Genomic DNA, 22,652 nt, shown 5'->3' on the forward strand with positions numbered 1-22,652 from the left:
ATCACAGTTTCAATTTCATTACTTGTGATTGGTCTTTTCATATTTTCTGTTTCTTCCTGGTTCAGTCTTGGAAACTTATACCTTTCTAAGAATTTTTCCATTTCTTCCAGGTTGTCCATTTTATTGGCATAGAGTTGCTTAGGATGCTGTGTATTTCTGCAGTGTCTGTTGTAACTTCTCTTTCATTTCTAATTTTATTGATTTGAGTCCTCTCCCTCTTTTTCTTGATGAGTCTGGCTAGTGGTTTATCAATTTTGTTTATCTTCTCATAGAACCAGCTTTTAGTTTTATTGATCTTTGCTGTTGTTTTCTTTTTCATTTATTTCTGCTCTGATCTTTATGATTTCTTTCCTTCTGCTAACTTTGTGTTTTGTTTGTTCTTCTTTCTCTAGTTCCTTTAGGCATAAGGTTAGATTGTTTACTTGAGATTTTTCTTATTTCTTGAGGTAGGCTTGTATAGCTATAAACTTGCCTCTTAGAACTGCTTTTGCCTCATCCCATAGGTTTTGGATTGTCGTGTTTTCATTGTCATTTGTCTCTAGGTATTTTTTGATTTCCTCTTTGATTTCTTCAGTGATCTCTTGGTTATTTCGTAACGTATTGTTTAGCCTCCATGTGTTTGTGTTTTTTACGGTTTTTTTCCCTGTAATTCATTTCTACTCTCATAGCGTTGTGGTCATAAAAGGTGCTTGATATGATTTCAGATATTTTAATTTACTGAGGCTTGATTTGTGACCCCCAGATATGATCTATCCTGGAGAATATTCCATGCGCACTTGAGAAGAAAGTGTAATCTGCTGTTTTTGGATGGAATGTCCTATAAATATCAGTTAACTCTATCTGGTCTATTGTGTCATTTAAAGTTTCTGTTTCCTTATTTATTTTCATTTTGGATGATCTGTCCATTGGTGTAAGTGAGGTGTTAAAAGTCCACCACTATTATTGTGTTACTGTTGATTTCCTCTTTTAAAGCTGTTAGCAGTTGCCTTATGTATTGAGGTGCTCCTGTGTTGGGTGAATATATATTTATAATTGTTATGTATTCTTCTTGGATTGATCCCTTGATCATTATGTACTGTCCTTCCTTGTCTCTTGTAACATTCTTACTTTAAAGTCTATTTTATCTGATATGATTATAGCTACTCCAGCTTTCTTTTGATTTCCATTTGCATGGAATATCTTTTTCCATCCCCTCACTTTCAGTCTGTATGTGTCCCTAGGTCTGAAGTGGGTCTCTTGTAGACAGCATATATATGGGTCTTGTTTTTATATCCATTCAGCAAGCCTGTGTCTTTTGGTTGGAGCATTTAATCGATTCACATTTAAGGTAATTATCGATATGTATGTTCCTATTACCATTTTGTTAATTGTTTTGGGTTTGTTTTTGTGGGTCCTTTTCTTCTCTTGTGTTTCCCACTTAGAGAAGTTCCTTTAGCATTTGTTGTAGAGCTGGTTTGGTGGTGCTGAATTCTCTTAGCTTTTGTTTCTCTGTAAAGCTTTTGATTTCTCCATCAAATCTGAATGAGATCCTTGCTGGCTAGAGTAATCTTGGTTGTAGGTTCTTCCCTTTCATCACTTTAAGTATATCATGCCACTCCCTTCTGGGTTGTAGAGTTTCTGCTGAGAAATCAGCTGTTAACCTTATGGGAGTTCCCTTGTATGTTATTTTTCATTTATCCCTTGCTGCTTTCAATAATTTCTCTTTGTCTTTAATTTTTGCTAATTTGATTATTATGTGTCTCGGCATGTTTCTCCTTGGGTTTATCCTGTATGCGACTCTCTGCCCTTCCTCGACTTGGGTGGCTATTTCCTTTCCCATGTTCGGGATGTTTTCGACTATAATCTCTTAAAATATTTTCTCTGGTCCTTTCTCTCTCTCTTCTCCTTCTGGGACCCCTATAATGCGAATGTTGTTGCGTTTAATGTTGTCCTAGAGGTCTCTTAGGCTGTCTTCATTTCTTTTCATTCTTTTTTTTTCATTCTGTTCCGCAGCAGTGAATTCCACCATTCTGTTTTCCAAGTCACTTATCCGTTCTTCTACCTCAGTTAATCTGTTATTGATTCCTTCTAGTGTATTTTTCATTTCATTTATTGTATTGTTCATCTCTGTTTGTTTGTTCTTTAATTCTTCTAGTTTTTTGTTAAACATTTCTTGCATCTTCTCGATCTTTGCCTCCATTGTTTTTCCGAGGTCCTGGATCATCTTCACTATCATTATTCTGAATTCTTTTTCTGGAAGATTGCCTATCTCCACTCCATTTAGTTGTTTTTCTGGTGTTTTATCTTGTTCCTTCATCTGGTACATAGCCCTCTGCCTTTTCATCTTGTCTATCTTTCTGTGAATATGGTTTTTGTTCCACAGGCTGCAGGATTGTAGTTCTTCTTGCTCCTGCTCTCTGCCATCTGCTATCCTAGTTTTAAAGTTTTAGTTTTTTGATCTGTGTGAAATTTATTGCAATAATCGTTCAATATACAGCTGTAAAGCAATTCTTTATACTCATATTCAACTATTGTTTATCAAGTAAGCAATTCTTATCCAACTAGAAATACACTTCTAAGCATAGGATTTTATATAAACCATAGTGCATATCCTAAAAAATCAAATTCGGTGGTGAGCTTATTACTGAGTCCAAGCTTGTACCGCTCGCTGTACAACAGGCCAATAAATTGAGAGACAAGTTGATAGGGCAAGGAATAGCAACTTTATTTAGGAAGCCAGCAGACTGAGAAGATGGTGGACTCGTGTCCCAAAGAACATCTTCCCCAAGTTGGAATTCAGGCTTCTTTCCTACTCAAAGTGGGGAGGGTGTGTAGTTGGTTGGTGCAAACTCCTTGGTGCCAGAATCCTTTGTTCTTGCTACTGTCCACATAGGTCCACATCCTATTACAATGTTCCTGTAAACCTCCAAGACAAATGTTGTTCTCTGTTCTGAAACTTTTTAACTCTTTATGATTGGAAGAATGTTACACCTTTAAAGGTCAGGGTCTTGAGAATGGGCTCTCTTGTATATTTCAGGTGCTAGGCAACATTCTTAACTTGTAGCAAAAGCAATGGAATACAAAGGTTAAAAGAAACAAATCCAGTATGGAGTCAGATTTGTTCTTCCCTATTACAGGCTTAAGTTTATATTAAAGTATTTTTGGTTTTCAGAATTAAAATTGAGACTCTTTTGTCTTAAGCTTCAAAGGGCCATGATCCCTGAGCTCTCTCAGAACAAAATGTCTAACTTTCATGCAATTTTTACAGAGTAGAAACTGTTATCATGGAGGTATCCAGGAGAACCCGAAAGGATTCCTGTTGCCCATTCTCCATGGCAACATTCATCTACTTATTAGAAAAAAAACACAACTTGTTAACCTTAAGCTTTGAGAAATTAAATTGATCAGTAGTTGATGTCAGTCGCCCTAAAACCGAGAGTATTCCTAAAGCAAAACAATAACAATAACAAAACAAAACTCTTTTGGAATATAGTCACAAAGGTGACATCCAGTGATAGGTGGATGTAATTCCTCAATAAACTGAATTAGAGCAAAAACAATATTTTGAAATATATCTTTTGAGCCAATCCTCTGGAACACAACTTTTATATAGACTGTATTTTTAGAACATTAAGAGAACTTTATGCAAGACAAGATCCTCTACGTGATCTCCATCTATTCTGAGCACACACATCTTCTACCTTCCTTCACCTCTTATTTTTCTTCATCCGTTTCTCAGGGCTTAACTTCTCACTCTTGCTTCCTTATCTCAACTCTCACACCAGCTAACTTGCACAAATTCCTCCCTGTCTGCCTTTCTGCATCATGTCTTGGCCCACTCTTTCCCCAAGGCATGTCTGTTTTCTCCTTAGCATTTGGCACAATGCCTGGCTTGTGGGAGGAGAGGCAGGGCGGGGTGTGGCTCACCTCCAGGGTTTGGAGCCAGCAGACCTGGCAGTAGTTTCTCCATGTATATCCTAAGGAGCTAATAGCAAATCTATTTCTGACGGTTGGCGGTTTCTGGTATGTGATCCCTGTTGTTAATGATCAGATCTCAACAGGTGTTCGTCAGTTGAATGAATTCATTCACTCTCACCTTTCCCTTCACTCTTCTTGATTTGGTGTTAGCCTGATTGTACCAGAGTCTTCATTTCTTGTGCCCCACAAGAAAGAGAAGACAATGGCCGTGGCCAGTTCTCTGTCTTAACCCATTGCCTTCTACCGCTCATCATTTGAGTCATGACATTGACCCGCGCTCACTTCTGCATTCTTTTCTCTACCAATTCTGTGACCTGATTTTGCCTTTTAGATATGTCTGCATCTGCCTTACACTTCACTTTTCTTCTCCACCCTATTGCTCTCTCCAGTCCCATTGTCCTTTGTGACAAGTTCATAATCCATGGTTAGACAATACAACCTCCTGCTTTCTCTTTGAGATTTAAACCAACCATCTTTGTTCCATGTTAGCCAGGTGAACAACGTTCCCTGCCCTAAACCTCATCGTGAAAAGGCACTGTTGCTATTCCAGGTTCTCCTGCCTGTCCGATCCTTACCTCCAGTCCAGTGGTTCTCTTGAGTGTGGAACCCTGAGCAGCAAAAGCAGCTTTGGCGTCACGCAAGAAGTTATTAGACATGCACACTCTCAGTCCCATCCCCAAACCTACTGGGTCAGAAACTCTGGGGATGAGGCCCAGTCATCTGTGTTTACTGCCCTCCTGGAAATTGTGATGCCCACTAAAGTTTGAGAACCATTGCCTTAACCCATCTAGTCTCCTGCCTTCTCCCTTCCTCCTATTCACACTTCATTCATTCTAGCAGGAAACGTTTTATGCTTGGAGGTAATTGCACCATTTTGGAAACCATTATTCCAGATAATTTTAGAAGACCATGTAAAACATCAAAATAATTTCCAATACTCAGTGAGCTCTTTCTCGTTCATCACAGCAAGAGGTGGTGATGCTCTAGGTAGATGAAAGTACAAATAGTCCGTAAGACTCATTTTATTCAGGAGGGTTAAATTCTTCCTGGGGGGAAAACACAGTTTTTCTCATGATGCTGGTAAACAGAGCTGGCAATAGTAAAAAGACACGGAGAGCCTAAACAGTCTTAGAGATGCAAACTATTTTATATAGAATGGGTAAGCAACAAGGTCCTACTGTGTAGCACAGGGAGCTATATTCAGTATCCTGTGATAAACCATAATGGAGAAGAGTATGTAAAAGGATGTGTATATATATGTAAAAGTGAATCACTTTGCTGTACAGTAGAAATTAACACAGCATTGTCAATCAACTATATGCCAATTAAATAAATAGTCTTCAGATTAATCAAACTTGGAATTACCAAGCATTAGGAATTCCCAGCTAATTCCTTAGCTTGGTGATGAGTATAAGGAGTCCATTACATTAATGCTTCTACTTTTGTGGACATTTGAAAATGTCATAAGAATTTTAAAATAACAGTTGCTTCACAGTAGCAGCGTCATTTTGTCTCCGTGTTATATGAATCCAGTTCAGATTTCAGTTTTGTCACTTCCCATCTTAGTCATAAATGATATTAATAATAAATTTGTACCTATTGCATGGTTTTAATTTATTTCTGCTAGATATGCATATACATATATTTATGTAAGTAGGTAGGTCAATAGGTAAAACATGGTTATCAATGTAAATGTTGAGGAGATGACCAAAAGCTAAGAAATTTGTGTGGTCTGTATATTGCTGCTGTGTAAATCGACCAACCCTGTAGGAAAACAATTTCACAAGATCTAGGTATGTGTCACTAGACATTAAAATAGTAATACACATAAATTTCATTTACTGGAATCTCTCCTAAAGGGGGAGAATTCTAATTGCAGAAAAGATTTTATACAGGAAGGTAGTCAGCAGAGATTTCTGTTTTCATAATAGTATAAAACACTGGAAATCCCTTTGTGACCAACCACAGAGAGATAACTAAATAAACATGTATATTCATTCAGTATAATTTATTAAATGATAACTATACAAATTATAATGCTTATAAAAGTTTTAAAGAACAAAACACAAAATAAAATTTGTTACAACTATGGAAAATATTGAAAAACAAATTTTCTGTTAGGGTAGAGATATGATCAGTGTCTTATTTCTTCTTTTTTTCTCCTGTTTTCATTTTTTTAATGAAAATGTGTATTTAGAAATTATGACAGTGGAATTAGCAAGATTGTTTCCTCTCCAAAGTGGTTTGAGCCTTTGTGATTTAGTAAAGGCACTTTTAATCCATAGGGAGCTAAATTTTTTAAGAGTTAATCAGTCCCAAGAGGAGTGAGTAATATTCCTTCTGTTACCACCAAAACTTCTAGCACTAAGCTAACTGCCTTGATGAAACAGAGGTTCATAGAATCTAACGTAATGCAACTTCTGTTGTATCTTTTTTTCCCTAATGTTGCATCTATGGTACTTTTAACAGTTAAAATGTATAGCAATCATTCCATCACATCTTTGCCCCAAAGAAGCAGAACATGGCAACAGCCCTGAAACCCCTTCCTCCTCTGGTGGTCTTATCCAAGACTACACTTGGAACATCAAAAATCAAAGTGGTTTCCCAGAGATGTATTAAACCTAATGGCAGCTACATCATTATTCCACCAACTGGGAATCTGAAGTAGAGCTACTTCCCATGGTGTTAGTTTGAACAAGCTAAACCAAAGCATGTTAAGAGGACCAGGGACCATCCATTATGGGACGCTGATGCACTAACGCTCACACCCACAGCCCTTCCCATCCTGCGTACGCTCAGTTCAGCTGTGTACTTTCCATAGCATTGGCCTGAGAGTCTGCACTACTCTTCTCTTATTAAGAAGTAGTCATATTGTTAATCACAATTATCGTGACTGCTATTACCATTTGAGACACATAAAAAGGCCAAGTGAAAAGAAGGGAAAAAACCCCACAATCTTCAAGAATCAGTGCTTTATATTGTCTGCTTCAGATGATTTTTTGGTGTCCATTATATATATATTTTTTCTATGTTTATAAAAAATTCAGATCAAATATCATATGTCCTTGAACCATATGCTATCTAAAGCCTGTTGTTTTGTAAATTGCTCTGTTGAACATACATTTCATCAGGCCAATTCTAATTGGGGGCAAAGGGGGTGGGCAGAGGAATCTTTTGCGGCCATATTATCACTGTGTATAAAATTAAAGCCTTGGGAGGAACATAGCGAAAGGAAAGGATTATTTATCCAAGATTAACCTTGGAGTCATTTTACTGTTTTATTTCTACAAGTAAATGATCCATCTTCCCATTTTAAGGCAGGTAATTGCTTTGCTGGCTTCTGTGTTTCTACCGAAACATAACTTAGAGTCTTTCGTCTGGATATTTATTCATCTGACTGGAATAGCTTTCAGTCCTCTTTAAAAATTAATTTGACTTTAATGTCTAGTTATCTAGGACTCCCCGGGGCTAGGATGAAATCACACTGGGGGAATTTTGATTTGACAAACAGCCATTGTGCGGGAGCCTTTGATCCTCCACCATGGTGTTAACTAGCTGCCCCTCGTCTTGCTGAGCTTTGAGCAAGGTCAAAGTCTGCACCCCGCCTGGCAGGATCACTGGTGGGCACTGGGAGAATCCTGGCACCTCCCAGAGTCTTTGAGCTGCTGCAGCCCTTCAGCTGGAGCTTAGAGCGCTCCTAAACATTTAGAGAAATTGGATGTGCGTGGAGATAAAGAGAAGACAGGGTGAGTTTTTCCTGGGGCCTTGGTGTAGCGTGTCCTGGTGCTTGTTGAGTGCTTGAAGCCCTTTGCTCTTCGAAGTAGGAATTCCTGACCTGGTTTTCCAATCTCTGAGTCCTGCTCAGGTTTTCCAGGTTTTCAAAAAATTATGAAGAAAAATTTATTTTCATTTCCATTTAAAAAACACATAGAAAATATAGTAGATAATGATTTTTACAAATTTTTAAAAATTGGAGTAGAGTTGATTTACGATATCATGTTAGTTTCAGGTGTGTACAGCACGGTGATTCAATTATACATATATGTGTGTGTGTGTGTGTGTGTGTGTGTGTGTGTGTGTGTGTATACACACACACACATTCTTATATACGTGTGTACACATATATACACGCACACATATATATTCTTCTTCAGATTCTTTTCCCTTATAGGTTATTACAGAATATTGAGACTAGTTCCCTGTGCTATACAGTAGGTCCTTGTTGTCTATCTACTTTATATATGGTAGTGTGTATGTGTAAATCCTAATTTATCCCTCCCCACCCCCTTTCCCCTTTGGTAACCATGAGTTTATGTTCTGTGTCTGTGAGTCTCTGTAAATAAGTTCATTCATATCTCTTTTTCTAGATTTCACATATAAGCAGTATCATATTTGTCTTTCTCTGTTTGGCTTACTTCACTTAGTATGATCATCTCTAGGTCCATCCATGTTGCTGCAAATGGCAATGTTCCATCCTTTTTTATGGCTAAGTAATATTCTATTGTATGTATGTACCATATCTTCTTTATCCATTCATCTGTCGATAATTAGAAGAATGGAGAGAAAACAGGCATATGGCTGAAGGTCACTGGAAATTGTCGCCCTGGTGGTTAGATGCCTTAAAAGCAAAAGAACAAGTGTAGACTTTCCATACCGGCCTTGATACAGATTGTTCAGAAGCATCTAGACTCATGTAGCAGGATGTGAGTGTCACCCTTGCCTGGAAGGCAGGCGTGGTCTAACTCTGCGCTCTCCTCGCTCTGACAGACGGGGAGCTCTCCATATCGAATGAAGATGACTCCCTGGAAAACGGGCAGTCCCTGAGCTCCAGCCAGCTGTCTCTGCCCGCCCTGTCCGAGATGGAGCCAATCCCGATGCCCAGGGATCCCTGCTCATACGAGGTGCTCCAGCCTTCCGACATCATGGATGGGACAGGTAATGCCCCTGGTAGACATGGAACTGGTCCCCGGCATGCGGTGTTAGGGGGCTTCAGCCTGGCTGGACTTTGGCTTCTGTCTTGAACCACCCTGGACATAAGGATCTCCTGGAAATGGGGATGAAAGTGACCAGTTAGTACGTGCTGAGTGTAAAAATATGGAGGATGTGTCCATTTATTTTTCTACAGTCTTTAAAAACACTTTTATAATCTTAATCTCTTTAAAGAAGATATGTCTTGTTTTGTAATACTGATGATTTAAAATGTCTGTTTTCTAACCCTCGTTTCTGTTAAGGTAAAGCTAGAGAGTCCTGTGCTTCTGGAGGGCACCCGTCTAAGTCCACCTGGTCACAAGGCCCTGGTATTCCTTTGAATCCTAATCCCAATATACCAGTTAATAGTTATATCAATTTAGTAAATTGTGCCAATTTACTATATCAAATCAATTAATGTGTTAATCGTCTACAATTTACCGGTATCCTGCTGACAGATCATTTTGATGCCGTCTGTCACTCCCTCTTTGGTCCGAAGCCCTCTGAGTGGCCCATCCTCACTCCCTCGCAAGGTTTGCAGAGTGGTCCTCATTAGCCAGAAGACGGTACCCTCCCAACAGCCAGTAAGGAGAGGTCCTTGCTGTCAGGAGACAAGCCTGGGGGATGGGGCCTCTGGGAATATCTGGAGTCTGGGGAGGAGGCCACGGCCTCCCCCACACCGTGTGCAAAGTCTGCGTCACGGAACTCAGACGGGAGGCGAGCAGGATGGCGTTTCAGAGTCAGCGCCATGCTTCACTTTGGGACCCAGCGAGTCGCTGCTCCATCGGTGTGCACTGATGATAACAGTGTCCCCTGAGACAGGGGAGAACCTGGTTCCCCTGAGGATTGTGTACAGGGCTTTGACTGCCGGAAACACTGCTACCCAGAGTGGGGAGAGGGAGGAGGGCCAGGGAGGCTTTCTTCCTGTAGCAGTGATGGGGGTGGGGGGGGAGAGAGATGCATCTGAGTTGCATTTCCCTCCTCCTCCCCAAGCTGGGGAGATCGTTCCAGCTAAAGCAGTATACTGAGACTTCTTCCCAGCCTTCCTTGTGACATTGGGATCGGATGGATGTGATGGCTGTAGTGAGATCTGTCATCCCAGGGAAGTCGTAGAGTCTCATTCTGTCATTGGCTGGGTTGCCAGCACGGTAGGAGAGCCTGTGCTACCACCCGTGACAGCTCTTAACTGGAGCCGGTCCTGGTCCCCCCGCCCTCCGCCCGCCCCACCATGGGAAGGGGAAGAAGCAGGCCCGGGGCAGAGCAATGAGAAGTGGGCAGAATCAAAACCAGAAAACCATGCTTCTGGCGAGTGCAGGAGAAAGGAAGGTGGAAAATGAAAAGGGTGTTGAGTTGGAGCATCCTTCACCTTACCCAGGTGTATCGGAGCTGGCAGGAGCCCTTAAAACTGCAGAGCACCCCCTGGATGCTGCTGCCCAGCTCGGATGGCCCCAAACCTGGAGGAGCAGCCGCTGCCCCAGGCATGTGGGGATCACCTGCCCAGTGTCAGCCTCTAGGCTGTCCTCAGACCCGGGGAGCAGGGACACAAGGAGACCCAGCAGGCAAAAACAAGACCCCGGAATGCATTCTCTCTTCCTTCCCAGCAAAGGGCAAACAGGCGCAAAGGAAGATGCCGGCGTTCGGTGCTGGTGTGGTTCAGAGGGGGCTCCTGGTCCTTGATCCGCTACACCTGCCGTCTGTCGGTTGTCGCTATGGTCCCATGAGTCACATTTTGGAGCACCCGTAGAATTTGCATTATAAACACCAAGGTTGAAGGGATGAAGCCTTGGATGGTTTGAGGAAGTGTCCTCTTCCTTCTTCTCCCTCTTCATCCTTCCAGCTCTCTCTGTTTTCTGTCTCTCCCTCCCCGCTACTTCCCCCACCCTCACCATGGCTTTATTGGATTTCTGGCGTCCTCCCTTGAACACCCCACTTTGACAGCCTGGGGCAGTCGGTGCTCTGCTGTGTCGCTAACCCTGTCCTGTGTGCCCTCCGGCTTCTGCCGGCCGCACCTGCACTGCGTTTGTGTAATGTCGCTGTGTGTCATGTGGTTGTCCCCTCAGTGTCTGAAGAGAGTCCCTCTGCCAGTGAGTCTGGAGTCCTGCCCCAAGATCCTTCAGCCAAATCCGTCCTGCTCCTGCCCCCCAAAAAACCTGCTGCTTTCCCTGGAGACCATGCGGAGACCCCAGTGAAGCAGCTCTCTCTCCTCAAGCAGCCCCCTGCCCTGCCTCCCAAACCCACTGCCAGGATTGCCAACCACTTAACAGGTGAGTCAAGATGTCTTCTGGGGACCCGCAGCCGTGCCTTCCCTTCAAGGGATCCTTTCTTGTGCTTTTTTTTCTTTGTCTCTGGGGCCCGATGCACCTCTTTGGTCAGGTCACTCTGTGGGACATCTGAGGGTTTCTGTGTGTGTCTTGGTACATGCCGTCGTGACCTGGGTTTGTGTGTTCGCGTCCAGAAGCATGCGATGTGCACCTGCCAGTCGTAGGCTAAGAGGCTGCAGTCGTGTGCATTTGTAAACATGTCCATTGGCGTTTATGTGGCTAAAGATTACCTGCCCATGTAGGTGAATTAGATTGACCATCAAAATCTTTGCAGAGATCAAGAGTAGCGCCTGCTCCCTTCATAATGAGTTTGCCAAACTTTAAATTTTTTGTCTTTAAATAATTCGTCTGAAGCCCAGTGTATTTCTTCTATTAAAATTTATGTCTGTGCTGTTCTCTTTGGGGTGGGGGAGAGAAAGGCAAAGACAGTAATTTGCAGAGTATTGTGGGAAATACTTTTAGAGAAGAGCAAGCTGAGGAATGTTGTCCTAAAATAACTTTTTAAAAATTGAAATATAGTTGATTTACAATATTGTGTTAGTTTCAGATGTACAGCAAAGTGACTCAGTCATATATATCTTTCAGATTATAATCGGGATTAACAGATACAAACGACTATATGCAAAATAGATACATGACAAAGATTTACTGTATAGTACAGGGGACTATATTCAGTATCTTGTAATAACCTGAAATGATTTTATATTTTCATTGTGCAAGTGTTATTTAATAAATGCACCCACAGTTATTAAATTGAGCATTTAGTGAAATTGCACTTCACCGCACATTAGCGCACGAATCGGTCATGACTTTGTGATTTAAGGTTGTGGTGTAATCAGAGATTCAAGATTTCAGAGGGGTGTTTCTCCAACCTTGATAATAATCCCACCTGATACTGATCGACTTACAATATGTTTGCTATTTTTATGAATAGTCTCTAATTGATCTCTATATACTTTTGTAAGATGGGATGGGGATGAAAGAATATTCCCCTGTTTTATCATTAAAAACCTGAGGTTCAAGAAAATAAGTGACTTTTCCAGGGCTGGCAGGAATTCTGCAGTAGAGCCGCCGTTAGACCCTGTGTTTCCCTACTCCTAGTTCAATGAATGTTGTTTCCACGGTGGCAGGATGTCTCTCACATGGCACTGAGTTTTATTAGGTTACAATTTAAATTTAAGTTTGTGTCAAGCTCCTCTATCAATGTACACATCCATCCAAGTCAGGGTTTGTGGTTCAAAAGAGCAAATTTCCTTCAACACATTAGTAACACTTTAGTGCCCCCAAATTTAAATGCATAGAAAACCACGAAGGAAAAAAAGCCCTTGTAAGCCCCCCTCTAAGGCATAACCACCGTCCATCTATCATTTATCTCATAAAAATCAAATACTACTGTGCATTTTCTTTTATCACCTGCTTTTTGCTCTCAGTGATGACTTATGAACTGGTTCTCATGTTAGTAAATATCCCACAACGTGATTTTGTTAGCTACGTGGCGGGGATCCCGATTGACATGATGGACCCCTTAAGAGGTTTCCATCTTCCTTGTTGTAAAAAACGCAACATCTCAACAGTGTGCATGTATTTTTATAAGCATCTCTGAGTTTTTCCTCACTTATTCCTGGTACGAGAATTGCTAATTCTAATTCTAGAAATAAATGATGTACGTTTTAAGGGCTGTGTACCTCTTAAGACTTAGATGCCAGATTTCCCTTGAGAAAGATTAAATGTTGAAAAACAAACTCCTGCATATAGTACCTATTTATTCAGCACATCTAACTCTAGGCAGAATACTGTGCTAGGTATCAAAGTGGGTACAAATACATGAGGGTTCAATGTATAAGTATATGATGTATATATACGGATATGAATATATATTTTAAATATCCAAAAATAGAGCGCCAGAATAACTACCGTTGGGTATAATACTTGCGGTTCAGCACGATCTGATAGAAGGGTTCTAGGAGAGCCTGAAACTTGAGCTCACCCTTAAAGCATGAAGGACTTTTATAGAGAATGAGGAAAGCACATTCCAGAAAAGAAGACCTGCACAAAGGCTCAGAGGTGGCCATGCTTCGGGCCGGTGACAAGGAGGCTGAGCTGGGCTGGCGGGTCTGTCTTGGGGTCTATTGAGAGAGAGCGTTCACCAGGTAGGGCATGTGAGGATTTAGATTTTATTCCCGTGGCACTGGAGGGCCTTCGGAGGTTTCTGAGCTGGGGAGTGGGTGGTATGATGAAAACTAGACTTTAAGGTCTACTCCTGGGTCACTGTGTAGAAGGAACAGGAAGAGGGGAAGGTTGAAGGCCCAACAGAGAAGCCGCCGAGGCCTGCCCTGTGTCTCGTTCTCCGAAATCACTGGTTGAATTAAATCGAACAACCTGAGGCAGGGAGACACTTTAAGAGGCCGCTGCAGTTGTTGAAATAGAAGCTCAAAGCATCTGACTGATGGCAGTGGGAAGAGAGGGAATGGACCAGTAGACAAGACATTTTAAAAGAAGAACTGACAGCATTTTTTTAAACTAACATTAAATCTAATGTATCTAGTTACCTAATTAATAGACGCACATGTCACCTTCAGCCATGAGCCCAGAACTTGGGTGGCCTGGTATCCGCAGGCCTCTCTCGCTCTGTCAGCCCAGTCTCTCCAGCTTCCGTTGTTCTTTCCCCAAGAGAGCGGGTTTTATCTGTTACCTGTACATCTCACCTCCATAGAGCTTGGGTCAAATGGATAAAAATACATAAAAGCCGATGGTCTTTACCATATTGTACCTGGTAGCCTCTTAAATATGCGGAAGGCAAGACAGGCACAGGGGTGTGTGGACTGCCAGTCTGGTGCTTCCCTTTTGGGTTTAAACTCCATTATACTTGCTTCATTTTTGTAAGACAGCAATCAGTCATAATGAATCTGCCTCACCATGAGGCAGCCCCATTAACCCTGTTCTCTTACTCATTAGAGGCACCTGGGCCATGTGAGCAGGAATTAATAAGCTGAGAATTCTAGAACTCTTAAGTTGAGAGTTTTAGCATGTTCTCAGTGTCAGTCGTTCTGTTGACATTTTTGAAAGGAAACAGACAACAACTCGAAAGGCACCGAGCATGGCTGGTAAAGAGTGACAGTGGTTACTGGTCCAGTAGATACTGGAGGAAGCGTGAGCCTGGGCGGAGGCTACCTCTGGGCGCGCGATCAGGGAAAGATATGCAGAAATATCTCTGCTTTGGCATTTGCTTCCATTTGATCAGGAAAATCGTAATTAACTTGGAGACTATTTGCCTTATACGTTTTCTCTGTTCTTTAGCCGGGTAGAGGGAAGCCCTCTTGCTCTCCCAAACTCCTCTTCTCTTGTTGTCATCTTCATCCTTCTTATCTCCAACATCAGTATGCACAGCGGCCTGTATCACAGGGTCAGGAGTTGTTGGGTGTCAGCTTCCCTTCCATTCCGGAAGGACAGTGCCCAGCAGAGCTTGGTTGCATAACGAATATGATCTGAGATAATGATTCTCAAAATGCATCCTTCTTGGAATAATGGCTGATCCCAGAGGAAAAGGGTAGCGGAAGCAAAAAATACTGTCTCCTACTTTTCTGAGTCTCCATCAATCACCTCTCCAGCCATCCTGGCTCCAGGAGTCAAATGTTAAACATTGCGTGAATAATCCAGTCCTTCTGCATAAGGTACCTGTGATTAGGTAGCCCACAGGTGCCGTTGGAAGGAAGGATAATCAACTTCTGTGATAGCTGAGCTTCACAGTCTGACAGTCACACTTGGGTAATAATAGCAGGGGCCATTTTGGGAGAAATTTACAACGTACCATTTAGTCCTATGAGGTAGATACTCTTTATTCCTTCCTTTTCACAGAGGAGGAAAATGAAATTCAGAGAAGTTAGATTACTCAGTCATGGTGACGTAGCTAGTGGGTCCAGAGACAGACTCTACCCGTTTGGTTTTACCCCAGAGCCCTCCGCTTAACCATTAGTTTATACCATCTCTACTAAGATACCTATTCTTAAAATTCGTAACAACGGAATCTCTACTAAGAGATCTCTGTTGTGAGATGCTCTAACATCTCTACTAAGATACCTATTCTTGAAATTCGTAACAACGGAATCATTAGTTTTCTTTGGGTTTTGTTTATTTATTTTTTGTTTTGGTTTGCTTTTTTATTTTCTCTTTGGTTTTTAATCTGTTTAAGAAATTAGAAAATCTGCTTTGTTTGTATAACTCAAAGACAAAAAAACTGCCCAGTCTTTCGAAAATAAGTAATGTTCTTAAGGCACTCGATTATAAAGAGTTTCAAAGAACAAGCTAGAAAGAGACAGTCTAAGAATCAAGAATGGGGCCGATCACATGGGAAGCACTTGACCACAGTTAGAAACCGACAGCTCAGCAAAGAAAGGGAACTCTTGCTGATCCTTAGAAACAAGTCCTTCTGCTAATGTGGACGGGCCCTGGGTATAGTTGCACTGTCTTTAGAACCTGAAATACAGGGAAGCTTACTGTATTATCAGAACTGGTTGATTGCTAGTTTCAACGTTATGAAGTATTTGCAACTGCAAATTTCCCTGCCAGCCAGCAGCCATGCCCCGTGGTATTTTTTCAGCCCCAGCATGTGTCTAATGAGAATCCTCTCTGCAGAGCTTGTCAAGGTAAAACCGGTATTTCTATTTAGAGCTGTCTCTCTAGTTTTGAGGACAGTGTCTACAGTGAGCTGTTCTATACCCACATTCTGATCTGTAATTTCATTAGGTTTCTCTGTTCCCATTTCTCCCCAATATATCCCACCCCACCCTCTTTGTTCTCCTCTTTCAGCTTCCTCTCCAACCCTCCAAAATCATCTAACTACTTTTGTCTCTGTCCTTGCCTTCCCTCCTGGTATTCTACTCAGAAAGTGCAAGAAAACTGATGATTAGACCATTGAGACCCTGGACCTCATCTGTGCTTTTAAACGGACAAAATGAATCATAACCCAGAGGCCTCATAAAGAGGTTTAAGGTTCACAATCTCTGGATAACTGCTATTTTGAAGGAATGGGAAATTTGCGTGAATTTACTCTTTATACCCATTTCTCCATAGTATTCCGGTCTCGATTTTCTTTTCTCAAAATGCAGAAATTCTTTTCTTAGTGCCTCTAAGGGCTATCTATGGATTAAAACATGATTAAAAGGATGCTTTCTGCTCTGACATCTATGATCAAGGCAAAGATTGCAACAAAATACCTTTCTGTTTTTGGAGCGCTGTTAGGTTGGAGATTTAATTCACTTGGCACTTTTTGTGGTGAAAACACATAATATAAAATTTGCCACCTTAACCATTTTTAAATGTACAGTCAGTAATGTTATGTATAATCACATTGTGCAGCAGATTTCCAGAACTTTTTCATCTTGCAAAATTGAAATTCTGCCTATTAAAAACACCCCTTTCTCTTTCATCTCCCCTTAGCCCCTGGGAACCTCCATTTTACTCCTTGTTCCTATGAATTTGACGGCTCTGGGTACCTCATATAAATGGCATCGTACAGTGTTTGTCTTTTTGTGGCTGGCTTTTTTCACCTAGCGTAACGTCCTTCAGGTTCACGCGTGTTGTGGCATGTGGCAGGATTTCCTTCCTTTGTAAGGCTGAATGGCACTTATATTTTGTGTATTTTTTGCACCATGAGCAAAGTGCTCTTCCAGCCCTGATATCATTTACAAAAAGTGTTTTCTTCTCAGAGTTGTAGGTGGTTGTAAGCTACAGAAAATGTTTAATGTGAAGACGTATAAACATGGTTCTAAAGAAATTCAAATAGTAAGAGATCAAATCCTTTGGGAGGAATCAGGAAAAGCATCATGGAGGAGGATGTATGTTTAAGACAGGCCATAAAGATAAGCAAAACTAGTAGGGATGTGGGTGAGGCGCTTTCCAGGAAGTGGGAAGCAGGGCTCACAGAGGCACATGCATGCAAGGCATAGCATGTTCAAGGCATAGCAAATAGCGCAGCTTGGCAGGGATGTGGGATTCCTGTAGGGAAGTCGAGAAAGATCAGGCCAGCAGTGGGTTGAGGGTAACTGTGGAGAACCTTGAAAGCCACAACGAGGTATTTAACTTCGGAGGAGCAAGAGGGCGTCTCTTGTGGACGTTTAGCAACATTTGCTTGATGTCAACCAAGCCTGTCTCCTTGATGTTCGGATAAGATGGATGCTACTGCTGCTGGATGGATTTACAACTGGATGGATGAATGTAACTGGGGCTGCCCTTGGCTCTTCCTCGTGGACGTTGTTTCAGTGTCCGAGGGGGAAGTGTCCCCGGGGGTGGGGATTTAGTCTGCCTTGTTCCCTGCTGTGTCCTTAGCTAGTGCTGTTCTGCAGGAGGACAGGAGGCCATGAGAGGCATAGAGCCCCGCTGCAGAGGCATTGGAGGAGGAGCTGGGTGGTCATTTGCCCATGAGTCTTGGCAGGACACTTGCTTCTTTAGGAGAAGCTGGGCACATTGTTCTCCGGCTCTGAGTGCTGCTAAAAATGAAATCCGATTCTCGTGGGTTCTGTGGTGTCTGAAGGAAGCATGATAACCCAGGTAGAAAAGCAACTTCCCGTAAGGGTAGCAGTTAGAACATGACAGTCATCCATCGGGCAAACTTGTGGTCCAGCCTTAGGTGTCAGGGAGGACACTCGGAATTTCATGGGGATATGGGGATACCCTGCAGATGGTTAGACCAGCTACCACCATCAGTATAAATGCAAGAAATCTGAGTGTGACCTCTGACAGTGAATAAATATCGTGCATCAGATGGGTGTAGGGTTAGAGATGAACTGTAGTTGTCCTCATTTGCCTTTATAAGATTTATGGATCTAGAGACTTCCCTGGTGGTACAGTGGTGAAGAATCTGCCTTCCAGTGCAGGGGACGCGGGTTCGATTCGTGGTCGGGGAACTAAGATCCCACATGCCGTGGGGCAACTAAGCCCACGCACCACAACTACTGAGCTTGTGCGCCTCAACTAGAGCCCGTGTGCCACAAACTACAGAGCCCAGGTGCTCTGGAGCCCACGTGCCACAACTAGAGAAGAGAAAAGCCTGCATGCCACAACTAGAGAGAAATCTGTGCGCCACAACTAGAGAGCCCACATGCTCTGGAGCCCACGCACCACAACTAGAGAAGAGAAAAACCCGCACACCACAACTAGAGAGAAGCCCACGCACTGCAACGAAGACCCGACGCAGCCAAAAAAATAAAATAAAATAACATAAAATATTTTAAAAAAGAAAAAGAATCCTCTCTAGGGCCCACATGCTGCAACTACTGAGCCCGAGTGCTGCAACTACTGAAACTCGTGTGCCTAGAGCCCGTGCTTCGCAACAAGAGAAGCCACCGCAATGAGAAGCCCACGCATCGCAAGGAAGAGTAGCCCCTGCTCACCACAATGAAGACTCAATACAGCCAAAAATAAATAAAAAATAAATTAAGACTTAAAAAAAAAAGATTTATGGATCTAGCTTGAACTTCTTGATACCTTCACCATGAATGTACTAACTCTTAATCGGGATATGCTCTAAGTAGTATTTCATTGTATGTGATCTAAATTTACTGCTTAAAACTTCACAGATAGATCCCCTGGTTCCCATGTTCTGAGACCAGGCGAGCATGTGTATGTTTGCCTCCATGACTTTGTGACTTTGATTTGACTCGCTCTCAGCTTTTGCTGGATGCTCAAGATAGCAGTCCTCCCTGGTGGGCACCGTCCAATCCAGGCTCCTCTCCGTTGCCCATTGTGGACCTTCTTGCCTGCCTTTACACCTGTCTCGTGGAAGGCTCGGGTTCAGCCACCCAGTTGTCAATTGCCTGGCCATCTCCTTGCCTGGTCTCCCTGGGAGCACTGACACTAGTCTGCATTGCTGCAAAAATAAACGATAGAATGTGTTTTTATCAATGACTTACAATTTCTAACAAAATACTGATCTTATGAATAGGTGTTTGTTCTTGTGATTACAGAGACATCTGCAGTTTTGACTCTTTGAGAGCAGTTTCCCGACAATGAATAAGGTGTAGTTTGACTTTTACAAAATCGAATGTGGTTGTGGCAGAGCTGACATGCCCAAGTGACCCAGTTAGCTGGTGAGCCACGCCTCCACTGCCCCGTGTCACCATCTCAGGGAGGCACTCACTTCCCTACTTGCTGTCATCTCCCCAGGTGGCCTTGGGAAGGGTCCATTTAAAAACAAAAATGTGTCTTTGTGGAAAGTGGCTCTGAAACAGTCAGGTGCTGGTGATGCGAATATGATCACGGCCCTCATTTTAAGATTCTGGAAGGTCTCAGGACACAATCCCCACAACGTCAGGTGTTTGCTGAGGTTTCCGTGTGCTGGGCTGGCTTAGGAGAGCAAGCCAGGCTGAGGGCATTGAACACAAATCACTTGATACTCTTCTAGCACTTTCACCACGAGGGGTCAGTCAACATATTTTTGCCTTTCCAGGCATCTGGCCAAAAAATAAAAAAGGCCAGACTACCTTAAAATCCCCAGGATGGCCCAAAGTGATTGGTGGGGCTCCTATAAGTACCTTTCTTATAGCCAGGGGAATCTGATTCTGTGGTTTCGTGGTACTGGACTCTTATTTAAGTTCTAAGTACACTTCTTACAGACTCTTCATGTCCTTGGATGGATGCCTGTATCTATGAAAGGAGATCAGAGATTCTAACCCACTAGAACCAGGTGGCAAATGACTGAGAAATTCTTACAACACTTTTGTTCATTAAGACGTTAAGTGCTACTATCATTGGCAAGTGTATCTGAATCGTCTATTATAAAGTGATAAATGCGTCTCCAGCTTCTCCAGCTGTTGTTAATTTAAAAAGTGAGGAGAGAGGCTAGGGGCGTATTCATTTAGCCCAGACTCATTCAGTGTATAGACTACAGTCCTCTGGCACCAGTCTCAACTACAAAAGTAATCGGGGGTTTTCACTTTCTTGTGTGAAGTCCTAAGCCAGAGGTGTGTCAGTCTTGGAAATATAGCCACCTTGGCTTTTCTGGCTCTGTGACGTAGTTTGGGTTTATTTTTCTTGTTCTCTGGAACTGGTTGTTTTTGCTCTTTCCACTCTATCAGCAGAGACAGTTTTATGAATATACTGCATTCTCGATCAGTCTGGCTGCCAAAGACTCATCCATTTCTTTTTTTTTTTCTTTTTTTTTTTAACATCTTTATTGGAGTATAATTGCTTTACAATGGTGTGTTAGTTTCAGCTTCACAACAAAATGAATCAGTTATATATATACATATATTCCCATATCTCTTCCCGCGTACGTCTCCCTCCCTCCCACCCTCCCTATCCCACCCCTCCAGGCAGTCACAAAGCACCGAGCTGATCTCCCTGTGCTATGCGGCTGCTTCCCACTAGCTATCTACCTTACGTTTGGTAGTGTATATATGTCCATGCCTCTTTATCGCTTTGTCACCGTTTACCCTTCCCCCTCCCCATAGCCTCAAGTCCATTCTCTAGTAAGTCTGTGTCTTTATTCCTGTTTCACCCCTAGGTTTTTCATGACATTTTTTTTTCCTTAAATTCCATATATATGTGTTAGCATACGGTATTTGTCTCTCTCTTTCTGACTTACTTCACTCTGTATGACAGACTCTAGGCAAAGACTCATCCATTTCTAAGTCAGCAAGCAGAGAGCTCTGTGTGTGCCCCAGCAGGAGCAGCCACTATCGTTATAAATGCAAGAGGTAGTGTGTGTCCTCCCATAATCCGCAAATGTCGTGCATCATAGAGAGGCAAAGTATTGTATTCAGGGAGGTGCTATCAAGGTAAAGAAGGCTTTTTTTTTTTTTTGCGGTACGCGGGCCCCTCACCCCTGTAGCCTCTCCTGTTGCGGAGCACAGGCTCCAGACGCGCAGGCTCAGTGGCCGTGGCTCGCGGGCCCAGCCACTCCACGGCATGTGGGATCTTCCCGGACCGGGGCACGAACCTGTGTCTCCTGCATCGGCAGGTGGGCTCTCAACCACTGCACCACCAGGGAAGCCCGAAGAGGTGGAGTTTAATCTCAGCTCTAAGACCAAGAAGCCCTGTAGCTCTGCCTAAGACATTTATCCTCCCTGAGCTTCAGTTTTCCCGTGTATGTAACAGGAGTTCAACAAATGCAGTCTTAATTCATTCTGAAATAATAATAATATGATATGTTCCAGGCTTCTCCCACAGGTCATTGTGAGGGTCAGACAAGATAATGTGGACATGCTTTGTAAACTTCATGCCCCGGTCCGGGAAGATCCCACATGCTGCGGAGCGGCTGGGCCCGTGAGCCATGGCCGCTGAGCCTGCGTGTCCGGAGCCTGTGCTCCGCAACGGGAGAGGCCGCAACAGTGAGAGGCCCGCGTACCGCAAAAAAAAAAAAAAGATGTCATAAGAATATAAAAATAGGTCTTGCCAAGGTACTGCCAATCTGAGCTTCCCAGGCTCTCCTCAGTTATCCACATGTTATAGAAAGATGGGGGCTGCAGAGCTAATTCACTGAAAGTAGACAGTTTCACTTGACTTTAACCTTTTTCTTCATTTCCTCTGTTTGTACCACATCCACTGAGCCAAAAATTATTTGACATGATTCACTTTCCTTCTCTACCCTTATTTAATTGGTGACCATGTGCAGTGAAACAACCGGAAGAGAGATGCAGGTAGGAAAGGAGAAAGAGGGGTTCTCCATGGGCCCTGGCATGTGTTTCTTAGATCAATGAAAGGAACCACCTCCACTAAATTGATCCTGTTGGTCATGTCTTCCTTGCCTGTTTTGTTAGAATTCCTGGCATCCACTTGGTCCATTTTTCTGGTGATGAAGCCAAGTAAGTTTTGCTGTGGAAGTAGTGGCAAGAAATACTGTGTGTGCAGAAAGTTGTAGCTTAGCAAGATGGGTGGAATCCATCGTGTATCACTGACCCTTCTTAGGCAGACAATTCCATGCTGCCCTTCTGCCCAAGCAAATGAGTCCCTACTGCCTTAGACAACCAGACCCACAAATGAAGGAGTCGTGGGTTAAGGGTCCCTGGATGAAAACCCTAACACTTCAGGACACATTGTACTTGCTGGGTCTACGCTATGGCTTCCATAGGAAGCCTTCAGTGTACCCTTCAGTAACAGGACCCAGACAGGGGTGCTGAGTTTCTGCATCTCAGCCACTTTGGAATTAGCACTGCCTGCTTTGGTCCTGAACATGGTGACCTTGTGTCCTGTGCTTGGAGGCTCACAGGAACAGGATGAGCTGTCCAAGTTTCTATTTCTGAACAACATGTAAATTTATCCCATAGCAGAGCATCACAGCTTCGGCTCATTCTGTAAACGTGTTGAGCCTCCTGCTAGGTGAGCTGGGCACTGTACGAGATGCTGAGGCTATAATGACAAATTATTCACGGTCCTTGCTCTGTGTGGGAGGAGATAGCTGCGTAAACAGGA

At 42.8% G+C, this 22,652-nt stretch overlaps 1 protein-coding gene across 4 annotated transcripts in view; it reads left to right on the forward strand.

The window, feature by feature from the left end:
- Window positions 1-22,652, forward strand: part of PHACTR1 (phosphatase and actin regulator 1) — a gene marked incomplete at its 5' end in the record, with an annotated part of 543,658 nt that overhangs the window by 449,936 nt on the left and 71,070 nt on the right. For 3 of the 4 annotated variants that reach the window (XM_079933678.1, XM_079933680.1, XM_079933677.1), the window contains 2 exons: window positions 8,725-8,892; window positions 10,986-11,189. In XM_079933678.1, coding sequence (XP_079789804.1) covers window positions 8,725-8,892; window positions 10,986-11,189 — 372 coding nt within the window. The remainder of the gene's footprint in view (window positions 1-8,724; window positions 8,893-10,985; window positions 11,190-22,652) is intronic. The other variant, XM_079933679.1, reaches the window with a different exon arrangement.

This window comes from Stenella coeruleoalba, assembly GCF_951394435.1.
Source record: "Stenella coeruleoalba genome assembly, chromosome: 10".
Lineage (NCBI taxonomy): Eukaryota > Metazoa > Chordata > Mammalia > Artiodactyla > Delphinidae > Stenella > Stenella coeruleoalba.